The following is a 13,857-nucleotide window of genomic DNA, read 5'->3' as shown; positions in this document are numbered from 1 at the left end:
TTTGACTACTACAAATCTGAGTAACAAACATCATCATTATTCAATACAGCTTCCAAAGCAGCAGTTGTTATTAAGAAGCAAAATATTAATATCTACTAATTTGGACTATACAGTTTATTCCTACCAAGAAGAAATGCCTTGCTCTGTAAAATTTCAGGACGGTATGTGTAAGCACAACACACTGCAACCTCTCTTCAAATAGACCTGGTTATTTTGGGAGGTTACAGTGCATTCTGTTAACTCAGAATGTTTTCTGTGAAAAGCACAGTATCACTACAAGGGAAGTAGTGTAAATGCTTAGGCTGGCCTCTCGTGCTGCTGAGTTGTGTGTACACTCAATACATTTCTACCACAGGACATAACATGCCCAACCTTACACTCACGCCAAGAATCACACCAGCTTCTACTCAGTTTACAGTACAAGGGGAGCCTGGGACCCAAAGCCCATGTCCCTTTCTCCCTGCGGCCCAACATAGGTTCGCTCTGTTTTGTGGGCACAGGACTGAGCATGGAGCTCAGACAACAAGAGAGCCTCTGCCTCCTTAGCTGTCTGCAGGAACCCCGACGGGCTGGTACTTACCGGAGTTTCTACCATGTTGGGCTTACTGTTTCGCAAAGTCTTCACAGCATGAAAAACGTCCACCACGTTCTGCCTTTTTACCATTTCAACTACAATGCCGATGGCACAAAACATCCCACTCCGGCCACCGCCATTTCTGGACACAAGGCAAAGAGCTGGTTAAATGTCAGTATGGCATAAGAGAGTATCCAAAATACATTTCTGTTCTTTGTCTCTTTAAGCATGGGTGATTCATGAGTCCCACAGGGAGACCAGGCTTTAGCAATCTCCTTGCACCTCCAGTGGGTTTGGTGTGTGACATTTGCTGTTTCTGACCTTACTCTCAATTATTTCTTTTGAATTCTGCCCTTACAGCCCACTATGTTGCCCAGCTATGCTACAGCCTAATTTACATAGGTATTAGAAATAAAAGATTAAGTTCAATGGCAAGTACAACATTAGAAATTAAAACCCAAGTTCGATGGTAAGTACAACATTTTCCATTTAGTTCTGGAAAGAGACTCACATTATCCTATCGTATGATGATTATCCAGCCAGAGAAATGCCAAGGCATTACTGATTGGATATCTTGTTAACATTGGGGATATTTCTGAACTATTTTAATTTTAATTTCAAAGAAATTAAGGTAGGTACTTCTTCTTAGGTTTAAATTAGCCAGAAAGTTCCACAGATAATGAGGAGGGGTGGGCACAAATGAGCCACAAGCTAGTTCTGAACATTCAAACAGAAGCCTAAATCCATTTCTAAGTGGAATTCCATTCTAAGTCTTTACATTTAAATAAGGTAGAAGAAAGAGTGGTTATTCTCTGCTTAGGGAGAAAAAGATGCTGCCTTTTCAAACCACCCAAACCAGTTCCCATTTAAATACCAGGATCAGGTAAGCAGCCAGTGGAAATTTACCAACAATAGTTTTAGGATCATGTACTGTATTACAGAACTTTTCTCTGATTTCATCTATCCATACCTTTCAGACTATAACTCTCAAAATATAGTAGGCCTTCTGGAAAAAATGATATGCAAGAGATAGAAAATAACCATTTGGCACTCTGCATAAAAGACTTCCTTACTGAAACCGTACAGAAGAAATTGATCTGTACACATTTTGTACCCAAAAACCATGCTATTATGTACAGAAGTCAATACACAGTATCACTGTAGTATCATGTCCAAAATACTCATTCCCACGGTACCTTGACCTGACACAGACAAATCTGAAAGTTGACCAAAAGCCAACCTACAGTACCAGTGGTACTTTTTTCTTTTATTTTTTTTTTTTTTAATTAAAGAAACAAGGGCATGTGCAAAAGAAGGTAGCCATAAGAATACTGCTTGAACTTAAGAACTAATTTATAAGCATATATTTGAAGAGCAGCAGTTTGGCTTTCTCCCAGTTACTCACAGGCAATGGATGATGGTCCGGCCCTCTCCTTCTTCACATTCCTCTTGCCATTTTTCAACCTGGAGAATTAACTTCAAGAAGGACCTCTTGGAAGCTGGTACATCTCTGTGAGAAGCCCATCCCAGATACTGGAATTGCTGCACCATCAGATAGCCCTCTTGCGGCTGAGGGAAACCAAAGAGCTTTAGGTCAATACAGCACCTTTACATCTTGGTTTAGAAAACCAAAATATAAAAATAACATGAATCTAAGTGTTTATATTATGGACAGATGCCAACATGCAGGGTCTCCATTAGTTTGTATCACTTGACCTCAATGAAGATGTCAAAAGAGTGAAAAAAGGGAACTACATTGAAGACAACATCACAGTTTATCAGTCCACAGTTTATCAATCACTAATGTAACCTATCCTGACTTTTTCTAAATGGACAAATTCCCTAGATTCTGTATGTAAGGGTTTTTATTCTTAACATCAATAACCAATTAAAAACATCACTGTTAAATTCTTAGACCTACAGAAATGAAGAGACATACCTTGGGCTCCCATGCATGAACCGACCCCATTACAAATAAACAAGTAATACTGGTGCACAAACATGACTATTTTCCTCTAAGTCTTCCTTTTTTTTGCCAGACTATGGTTATTGTGAGAGCCTTGCTGCCAGTCTCTGAGCCTTCCATGTGCTAGATGCTACACAGGGAGAGCTTTGAATAGAATTAGACTGTCACAAGGAAGGCCTCAATAATTGGAGGAATAAATAGTCTATTCAGTTTCTTGGAGTGGAAGAAGACAAAAAGGAGTAGGAATGTGGATTTTAGGAAAGGAAGAACAGAGCAGAGAGACATTTAGTAGCCAGATGTAACAGTGAAAAGGCATGGGAGACAAAGAGAAGCAGAGGAGAAGAAAATCAAAACACTGTAAAAAAGAAGAAGTGGAAAAAGGAAAATAAGAAATGAATCATAAAAAGAGAGGAAGTCTCAAAATACAACCAAGAAAGTGCCATGGCGTAATATTTGCCAGTGTGCCTCCAGCTTAGCTTCCTGTAGTTTCCAAACAAGGTATGAAGAGCTGAAAATGTTTTTCTTAGCTCTGAATATAAGCAAAATAAAGGTTTGGACAAAATACTGGCCACACACAAACTGATCTCTGCACTTCAAAAAATGAAAATGTGACCAAAATAAAAGAAAAAAAAAAAGCTTTGTATACACACAGTGATCAGTTTTCCCCACAGCTGTTCTTCAACATTGACGAAAGTTAAACATATACTCCAAGTAGCAACTTGTGTTGTGTAAGTTCAGTATTGGATGAAAGATACAAAGTAATAATGATAAGTAAAATGGGGATTGCTGGTTAACTGTACATCTAACTGTGGCACAAGCATCTGTAGCTCTTTATCTGTAGGTAACATAAATAAGTAGTTTATAGAGGAGAGCTAAAGGAGGAGGCACTGCATGGCAAACAGGGTTTGAGAAGACGCTGCGACAGTGTGGAACACTATGGGACAGCAGAAAGACAAGAAGATGTAAGGTGTGAAAGAGCTGACAAGAATGCAAGACTGGCACTGCTACTGAAGCTGAGAAAAAGATGATAAATGTAGGTCAAGGCACAGAGGTGCAGAACTCTTCAGAGGCCGAGGAGCTTTCAGAGTTTTTTCACACCCGCTTTGCAGGGTGACACGATCTTCCTTTTATGTTGTGGTTCTCGCACCTTAGGCTGAGAAGGTGCTGGTTGCACAACCAGCCTCAGCACTCCTGTTCCTGATTCACCACAGAAGATATCTTACAGAAGCTAAGAATTAAATACCTGGTACTACATGCTCATTACAGGGATATTTCTTTCACTGCACACTGAACAAACAGAATACTTCTCTTACATCTTCTATGCATCAGGGAGAACACCACAGAACAACAGTCATTCACCTTACTGCTCTCTCTGCTTAGTGTGTAGCTGCAGAAAAGTACTAGAAATTAGTATTAGGTATCGATGCTTGACCCTTTTCTGGTTAATGTCTTAACATTAGTATTCTACTATTATTCAAAATTAAAAACCACAAGAGACTAGAGAGCATTAAAAATATTTTTCCATTGCATATTGTTATGATAATGCTTACTCTTGTTAGATTGCATATCCTGAAAATTCGGTTTATGACGTCACAGTCCATTGAACATGACATGCACTCCACTTGAACGGGACCGTATCGCAGTATCCCTTCCTCGGGCCAGTACTGTGGGCAGCCCTGTCCCAGAGCAAAATGAGCATAATTAAATGGTAAGTTACAATTTGAATATTGCCTTATTCCACTGCAGACATCTCACCTAACCTTTCCTGAGCAACTAGTGTTAATTAGTTGCTATACAGCGGAGGATAACTGCAAAGCCACTGCAGTGCTCTACATTTTGATCATAGAGTGGATCCAGCGTGATTAAAGCATGAGATGGTACATGGAAAACTCGAGCCCCAAACTAACCTGTGCTAAGTCGACTTCATTTAACATCACAAGAGAAGTACAGCCGTAGTCATACACTAATCTCCAGAAATCTTTCACAGTGTTTGGTAGAGGATGTTGTGTGACAATAAAAGCTGCTGGCTGCCTGTAGCTCTGTAAAAGCAAACGATTTTATTAGCACCGGTAGAGGAAGTACTTAATAACTTCCACTCAATCATTGCAACAGAAAAAACATATAAATAGAACAAAGCTGTGACATCAATCACACCAGATTTCACCAAAGCTGATGTTAAAAATACATTATCGTCTCCAGTAAGAACAAAGAGGTTGCTCTGCTCAGGTCTGCCTTCTGCTTTGCTACAAGCCAAGCACTGTTTCAGTTCAAATACGCATGGGTCACTGAAGATGCTCTTCAGGGCTCTGCTGAGCTGAGGCTCGGGCAACCGGGCTCCAGGCACTGTGTCCAAGAGACTGAGCAGGAATCCTTCTCCCTGTGTTGCAGAGAGGGGTGTAGAGGTCTCAGAAGGTCACCCCATCCACAGCAGGTTACACATGAGCCCTGTGACTGAACTAGGGACTAAGCTCAATCTCAAATTCTGTTTTGGTGCCACAGCTACAGGCTCATCCATGGAACTGACCTCCAGGGTTACTGTGGCCCATTTCCAGCAGAAAGCAGAAATTAAACAGCAAAATACTATTGTCTGTCGTGAGAGCAGACTCCATTTTCTGTATGCTGCATTATACACAACCGCAAATAGGGATTTCCAGCCTTGCATAGGTTAGTTGAGATGCAACTAATACCAGAGGGGCTAATTCCCTGCAGCACATGTATTACGAGCAGCAAGCAGAAAAGGATAGGTCAGAAGTTTTTTGCAGGCAGTTTGTAACTATTCAGTGAAGGAATACAGAAATGAACTGTCAAGGAAGCACCGACAGGGTAATCTGAGAAACAGAGTAAGATGGTGTATATTCTTGTAGACAGCTGGGATTGTAAGTCACCTGTTTGAAGGTGAAGTGCTGAGACTGCTGTATGCAATGCAGAGATCCCTGTGTTTAGCACCCATGCTGGTACCAAAAGCAGTCTGGCTGGTTTTTTACTGAATTAAGTAAATTAACCTAGGAGAAACCTGGTAGGCCAGGTAAACCACTTCTGGTATGGAACCTTGTCTGTTTGAAGACTCATATAAGGGATCCTTCATGTGCAATATGTTAACATACCCTCGAAAAGCACAGTTTGAGGCCCAGAAGGAAAAAATACAATTCTTTTCACCCTGTTAACTTGCTGTAAATTGTGATAATAACAAAACAATATCTTTAGCATCAGTACTTGTTTGACAACAGAATAACGAGGCTGACAAGTTTTTTTTTATGTATGTTTGCTATCCTTTTCTAATGCAGGAAGCATATTGGGGTGGTAGCAGCTTGTGTCCTACTTCCCAGATCTGCCCAGGCAGCAAAGAGGAACAAACAATATTGATCCTCCCCTTGTATTTTTAAGAAATAAAACATGCACTAACTGATGTTTTCCTAGCTCTTTTCCCCATCATTTTTGGTCTTTCCTGAGATAAGAGAATGAACTGAGTCTGGGATGATCAGGTTTTCAAAAAGAATAGGCAGGACATCTGCTGTCACACTGGGAAGCAGACACCTTCGTGTGGGAACACAGGGACAAGTACATTGTGGAAAGGGGAAAATTTCCATCTCCGCTTTGCTATTGAAAATCCCCTTTCCTTGCCCAGTGGTACGGTCCCCCTTTCTGAATAAACCAGTCTTTAAAAAACCAGAAAAGAAAGAGCAGAAAAAAAGCTTTCTTACCCAAAGTTTTAACCCTGTACTTATAGCCTTCATTGTAATACATGACTTTTTTTCTGCTGCATTTTTCCTTTTATTATTACCTTTTCTGTCTTTCCTTACTTGCCTCTGATTGCTCATCCATTAATACATTGCTTGGTTCCTGTCCCTGCCTGCCACACACTGTTACACACTCAGAGTCCTGCCACCAGCTGTTCAGCCTGCGTTGTCTTCCTTTCTCCCCAAACCACACTCTATGCTGCTGTGCTGGTTGGTCCATAGCACATCAATTTTATCCAGGTGCTTAATGTAATTTTAACTGCAATTCTAAACAATTTTAGTTGCTACTAAAATTCTACTCACTGCTCTAATTCATCCATTCAGCCCCAGTGACTCCATGACAGACTGGTCTTCACACATGCTACTCCTCTATTTTACTGGCACAATAGCTAATTGCGAGATTAGGGACTACATTTTGCTAGCAGTTCACATGTTTCCTGCACTAGCTCAGGCAGAAGTCCAGGATGAATATACCATTCAGTCCTGATGATTTCTGCTGCTATTTGCCATTTTATTCCAGCATCTCTTCTTGACACCACAGTTTCTGACAGCACTTCAGTTTTGAGGAAGGGGACATGCTCCTGGAAATCAGGCCACTTATTTAAGTACTTACTGTAAAGGTGGCTTTAGGCATCTAACTTTGGAAATGCTAATGGCAGGCACAGGCAAGTATCTGACAGCAAGTGTAATGAACCGCTTTATCAATCAGACACCTATAAGCAGGTTCACCTCAATTTTTCCCCTTAATTCACTTTTTCCACTGACAATACTGCTGTCATTCAAACTTCAAAGAGCTGCAACTCAAAATACGAACAACAATAACCCCAACCCCATCCCCAAACATGCTAAAGAATCAATTTTTTTCCTTCTTCCCCTGTCTCTCCTGCCTCAATATACATAGTCTTTTTATAAAATAGCAACAGTAACCTCAGGCTCAGGTAGGTGTTATTTACTTCCCAACTAACAGTGGATTTTTGATCTTGCTGCGATTTGAGATTTGGAGGGCTGGAGACTAGAGCTTTATATAATGCTGTTGAAAAGAGGAGATTTCTAGTGGGTCTCACAAAGATGCAAAAGACTAAGGATAACGAACAAGCAGCACAAGCTGGTGGGGTTTCTGACCCATTCCCCCCACCCTTCTTTGTTAGGACTGTTTTACTGGGCACTACAGTAAGAAAGAATTACCCTTTCTGTAACCAGCTCTCTCTCATATTACACATCTTTTCACAGCATACTACACAGACAAAGAAGACAGTCTCTTACGTCCATAAGAGCAGCATTGATGTAGTTGCTGCTCTCCCCATCAATAGTAATTAAGAAAGGCAGACATCTGTCAGGTGGCAGCATATCCATGAAGCGGTTCTTGTCGTGGTTCCTTGGCAAGCAGGCTATGCTGCAGTCCTCCGCTTGCAGGCGAGGGGTCACAGAATTCAAGGTCTAAGGGAGAGAGGACGCTCTCTTTATCACGGTGAACTAACAGACAACGGAATTGAGATTCCCCAAGTCTTAATTTAAAATATTGTGATACGGGAAAACGGAGTCACTAGTGAGAACATGAGCCCGTAAGAGCTGCTATCTGTTTGACAGACATGCTGGAGCTTTCCAAGGGGGGTTAAGCTGCAGGTGTAAAAGGCACTTCGTGTACCACTGAACAGATTCAGCATGACCCTATTGCCTCCAAAAAGAAGAAAACAAACAGGATCCTTTGAAGCCCTAAAGAGCTGTGCCTTAGCTGTGCAAATGTACGCCAAAACTCTCTATGGTTCCCAGTCAGTGCTCTGTATTCCAGACAGATATTTACTGCAATTTTATTCAAAGGAGGATATTCCATATTTAAAACAACTTTGCAAAGCATGTAAACACGGGTGCTTTATTTTGTGGACTAAAAGTAAAGGACCAAATACTATAAACATGATATGAAAACCCTTTCCCTTAAAATAAATTAAATGTATCTAGAGGGAAAAAAATCATTGTCACATGAAGAGTTACTAGGAACTGTGAATACCTGAAACTCATCTTTGAGATGTGAAGAGTTTGTCTGAGAGTCTATTCTAATCATATCAAAATAAGCAGCTTTGAATTCGCAGACAGGAATAGCAGTTTCTCCACACAGGCAAGCTTCTAGAATGGCATCATGAATAAAGATGTACTGCTCCTATCAAATCAGGCAAAGAAACAAAAATTATAGCCATTTAAAAAAAAACCCAAATATTTCCTTCTTTTAGGATAAACAGGTAAAGATTGTAAGTTCATTCAAGGTAGTGTCCATCAATCCATTAAATAACACTTTAGTACAAACACAGTCTTGTCCTAATTGGGATGCAGTTAACATGGGTTTTTTCTTTAGAACCAAATTAAATTCAGTAAAACTTAACAGAACAGGCATAGCAATATATTTAGCAAGAGGTTTTCAGTTTTCTTGTGGTGCTTGGGGGTTTCTGTGTATATGCCAGTGACTTGTTGGCTTTACTCGTTTTGGTTTTTGTAAATAGCTTTCAGTCTTATAATACTAGCTGCAAGTGTAAATTGCTTCAAGCACTACTAGAGTGATCAGCAGTTACTTGGCACACTGCATGCTCCTTATGCATGTACAAGCTAGTACATCAACGGTCTGATAGGCAGCTTTAGGCCAGTAATAAATTCAAGTGTGTCCCAACAGAAATAGCATTTCTTCCCATTTTTTCTTCTTACTAGCCTTGAGATATCTTGAGTCCTACACAACTGCATTACTATTTCAATCAGGCCTCCTGTCAATTTTTACACAACGTCTATTATATTTACTCACCCCGAGAGTAATAGATGCAAATCATGTCTATACAGCAAAGTGCAAGAACTGTGCCAGCCTCACCTAGCTATTGTGGATACTGACGAAGTTATTAACAGCAAAACTTTAACACGTGCCTGTAACAAGAGCACATGTCCAGGGACCATGGTCGTATTCTGGCTCTACAGCTTGTGTTGCCTTATTCACATAGCTACGGAGGTATTGCCATCACTGTTGTCCAGATGACCATCACAAGAACTTGCTGCAAATACAGCTTTATTTTGCTGTGTAGGTATGAACCTCTAAGAGAAGATGAGAGGTAAGAGGCAAAAGGGAAAGGAACAGCAGTAGGGGTGTTAATTCACATGAAAGAGCAGATTGAACTAGGATAGTTGAAGTAGTCACACTGAAACACTCCACACCACGCACTGCCCATAGGTTAATGGTCCTGTAGCAGGGGTAGTTGATCAGGAACATTTTTCAACTGCCATAGGCTGCAGCACAGAATAAAAATGGCACCAAATTACATTGATATGCCTGGCTGCCAACTGCAGAGATTTGCACGTTGTCACAGGTGAAACAACTTCTCAGGTAGATGTCCACAAGGAAGACAAGAGAGAGAAGTGGCAAACCACTTCAGGTAACCTGTCTTAATATAAATCCATCACCTATGTTTCTGTGGAAGCTCCATGATACTCAGGTGGCAGAATGGGAGCTGTTATAGCTTCATCACTAAGGGAATAGTTTTACTGTGGAGTTCCTGAACGCATGATAGAAGACAAAAAGGGTAAAAAATAAAGGAAAAAGGCTTGGCAATAAGGTTAATAAAATAAATAAAAGCAAGAATTGAAAAGAAAGAGTGAAATGGACATGAAGTTCCACATGCAAGTCAAATTATGGATAAAGTGATTGGAGGTAGTCTAAAACCAGCGGCAACCTCATGAAATTCCAACTTTGGGTTCCTGGAATTATTGATTCCAGAGCAGAGGAGAGACATGCCAGACAGGCCTACTGTTGGGTCTTCCCTAAAAAGTCCTCCTTGCTTTCCTCTTGTTACAAAGTTAGGCTGGCACTTGTTTGTGTGAAGACTGAAGGAGCTGGTACGTGTGTCGCAGCATCCTGGTTCTGGGCACTGTTTGCCTTAAGCAATACTCCCCAATGGAGAGAACCCCTCAACAGGGCCACTGCCTGCTCTTTGCAGAATAACGGTGAAATTCTGACCTGGCATGTTTCAGAAAGCACCAGGTGCTTTGAAGGTAAACTGCCATACCTCTGTCTGTACCATGTTGATGCGACGGGACCGCAAGGCTTTGACACAGTTGTAGATATCCACAACACCTTCTCTTTCTGCCATATCTAACATGATATCGATCACAATATAACAACCTGTCCGTCCAGCACCAGCACTAAAAAGAAACAGTAAATACTGTTAGGAATAGTCCCAGGAAAACACTTACTTTATAAACCCATTACTGAGAGTACTTATAAAGTCACTCAGTTCTTTCATCACAACCACTATCTAATTTTTATCTTCTCTCCTTCTTCTCATAATGTCCTTTGAATCTTTTGATGTGCTCAAAAAACCCTCTTTCCATCAGATTTGATCCACTAAGTAACAGCTAAGAAAGAATTTGTTTCCTCCTTTTATCACTCAGATCAATACCTAAAGTAAAAAAAGAAAAGTTAGCTAAATTGAAATCTGGAGGATGATTAAGCTCATGCACTTCAAAATATGACAGATCTTAGTTTTACTTAATAAGACGAAGGATGATTTTTAAGTGATAATATCACAATAAGAAACTCAAGTGTATATTTTACATACAAGCCGTAAGCTGGTTCAGACAGCATATTTAACAGTATCCAGAAGAATCTCTCTTGATTTATTTTGGTTTTATATAAAGCTTAGGACAGTTTTTGCACAGTGAATTCTTAAAATCTGTAAATGCTGAGTAACTTTATCTACAGAATGTAATTAAACATTTGTCAGTAGTGAAAGAAAATTGTATTTGTCAAATCATTCTGTCCCAGCAACACAAACGTTGCAAACTTGCACAGGAAAAACAACATTCTGTATTTGGGGCCGTTAACCTCATTCCATATTCCTTCATCTACTTGATTACTTTGATTTAAATTAATAATCTGTTCAGACATTATATGCAACACCAAGCTTTCAAATCAGCTGTATCTACACTTACTCTTGAATGCTGTCACAAAATTGTTGTAGGCTACCTAAAATGATAGCCTGAAGCATTATATGATTTCGCTCTTGCAGTAAAGAAAATCTCTGGCTATTCTGTTTAGGAAAAGTGTACTAGAAACCGGTTATTTCCAAACGTTGCTGTAGACAGCCAAATCCTACTGCAGTAGGAACAACAAAAACAAAACACTTCAAAATGATGGATGCTTCACAAGAGACTACTGTAAATAATCACATACACAGTTGTGGAAAAAAATCAATCTACCTCTTCTGTACACACCTGCAATGGACAACAATAGGCCCTGCACTAGGAGGGTTAGATAATTTGACTCTCCGTATAAAGGAAAGCAGGCCTGTGGCATTGTAAGGAACTCCATGATCTGGCCAGCCAGTGAAATGAAACTGTTTAACTTCACGGATTTCATTGTAGCCCCTCTGTAAAAGGCAAACAAAGAAACAAAAAAAGGTTATGAAATTCAAAGTATTTAATGTACTAGATATATAATGATAACACACAGTGATAGAATCTGCATGCTGGTTTCATCATTTCATCAATGATTTAAAGCAAAGACCATACAGAGCTTAAAGACGTCACTGTTTTTTTTGTTTCATTTTGAAGTTTGTAATTCTTCCTTCTGCCATAAAGCATGCTAATTTTGCTTAATTAGATTTTCTTTTCACAGACTTAGAAGCAATTTGCATCGATTTTCAGAAGTTTTGCTAATTAAGACAATGGTCTGCTCCATTTACAAGCAAGCATAATGATTTACCAGAAGACCACAACTGTACCACCTATATTGCATTCACAGAGTTTGTTTTTTGATTAAGTGATATTGACTCAGCAGCATTCAGGGCAGAGTGAATGGAGATGAATGACAGGCGTGACTCATAACCTGGCACTTGAGCTCAGCTCAGAAGTGTGGCTACAGAGAAGAGGTGACTGTCAGAGAGGGGGGTAACAGTCAACATTTCTGGGGCAATTCAAAATCCCACAGTGAGATGAATGTTTGGATAGCGCTGACACAATGCATTACTCCCACGGTGATGTAAGGCTGTCTACACTGTGGACCTGCTAACCAGGTGAAGGGATTTGGTACTGTACAGGAACACATGCAAGCATAGCCTCCTCCATGCTCTTTGCTACCAGGGAACAGTATTTTGCCGAGCCCTTTCAAAACACGCTCACCCTTCCCAGAGTGAAAGTCCTGACAACATATTCTGCAAGGGGCTCCATCTCTACACAAGTCACTTTGAAGTCGCCATAAACTTCTGTGTCGTCAGGCCAGTACTTGTAACACTTGACCTAAATACAAAATGAGAATGCATTTTACACCAAAGGAAAATAAAAGGTTGAGCATACATTACTGCATGTACTGCACTACACCACATTTATTTCCAAAATGACCATGCACTCGTGTGGCTTGTCATGGCTAATGGCTGTTCTGTCAACTTAAGCACTAGCTATAAGGAGTTTCCACTGCTTTACACGGATGTACTTAGATTCCAAATTCATTTCTAAATGAGCATTTTTTTTTTTTTTAGTGCTGAGCTCTGGAATACATTTCCACTTATGTTAAACTAGGATGCATTTCATATCAGTAATCAAACTGTTCCAAGAAATCCCGGACACTTTATGTTACTCCCTGAGGGATGTGTTACTGCTAAACTGCAAATAATTTGCTGATTTCTAGACACTGATATAGAAGCACATTTGCTCACTAGTCCACTTACTCTGCTCATTTGAGTTACAATACACAAATGCATTTTGCTGAAATATGAACTTCGGATTCAGACAATTTTTTACTACTCATGAAAGCAACACAGCATCAGTCTTCCTCAGAAGTTAGCTTTGGTTTTACACAATACCACAATTGCAACAATGTCTGGACTCTCCTGCTTCCCCACCTCTCAGGATGCAGGGCTGTCCATCACAAGACTCTTCTACATTCTGCTGACAGTGTGTCTTATCAGTAAGTTTTTCTTTAGGCTTTTAGCATTAAAAGAAAAACAAAACAAAAACTTACTCTCCCAACTTCCACTAAATTTGTGACCATCACAACGCAAGCCGATTGCTCCTGCCATATCATTCTCCAAAAGTCATACACAGTCTCATGAACTGGACCTGTAAGAAGAAATTCCAGGTAATACTCCACAAAAAAATAACAGTCAAAGAAAAAGCTAAAAATAAAACCCAGTGCTCTTCAGAGCTGATACGAACACACTTGCTCAAAGATGAAAGCTTCGTGAAACCACATTATCATACTATCATGCCAGTTTCCAGACTACATTGTTATTTCTAACCAATGCTGAATCTTTTCAGTTTAACTGAATTACCACTTGAAAGAAATTAATAGCAGATGTTTCACATAGTGAAATGCCAGAAAGTTGCTTGAAAACTACAAGGACACAGCAATGTGTGGCTACCTCTATAGTTACGTTTCTAGGCTTGTTTTACATTTGTTAAATACAGTGAGCTGCGTGTGAGTTTCTTCAGACGTTCACCAACGAGATGCCCACAGCCGAGTGAAGCATCTATCAGGAGGGTTGGTGGTACAGGTCCTGGGCACTTACCATCTATCTATCTCCCAGCAAAGTGTGCAACCACGAGTAGGCGCTGAG

At 40.1% G+C, this 13,857-nt stretch overlaps 1 protein-coding gene across 1 annotated transcript in view; it reads right to left on the bottom strand.

Annotated features, from left to right (window-relative positions):
- Window positions 1–580: 580 nt before the first annotated feature.
- Window positions 581–13,857, bottom strand: part of PTPRK (protein tyrosine phosphatase, receptor type, K) — a gene marked incomplete at both ends in the record, with an annotated part of 33,669 nt that continues 20,392 nt past the window's right edge. Inside the window, 10 exons of the mRNA XM_010072930.1 lie at window positions 581–716; window positions 1,980–2,143; window positions 4,091–4,216; window positions 4,448–4,579; window positions 7,541–7,714; window positions 8,283–8,432; window positions 10,312–10,447; window positions 11,519–11,673; window positions 12,425–12,541; window positions 13,263–13,360. Of these exons, the coding sequence (XP_010071232.1) occupies window positions 581–716; window positions 1,980–2,143; window positions 4,091–4,216; window positions 4,448–4,579; window positions 7,541–7,714; window positions 8,283–8,432; window positions 10,312–10,447; window positions 11,519–11,673; window positions 12,425–12,541; window positions 13,263–13,360 (1,388 nt within the window). The remainder of the gene's footprint in view (window positions 717–1,979; window positions 2,144–4,090; window positions 4,217–4,447; window positions 4,580–7,540; window positions 7,715–8,282; window positions 8,433–10,311; window positions 10,448–11,518; window positions 11,674–12,424; window positions 12,542–13,262; window positions 13,361–13,857) is intronic.

Source organism: Pterocles gutturalis, unplaced genomic scaffold, assembly GCF_000699245.1.
Source record: "Pterocles gutturalis isolate BGI_N339 unplaced genomic scaffold, ASM69924v1 scaffold41852, whole genome shotgun sequence".
NCBI lineage: Eukaryota > Metazoa > Chordata > Aves > Pterocliformes > Pteroclidae > Pterocles > Pterocles gutturalis.
The sequence above is the reverse complement of the archived record's forward strand: the minus strand, read 5'-3'. Positions and strand labels throughout refer to the sequence as shown.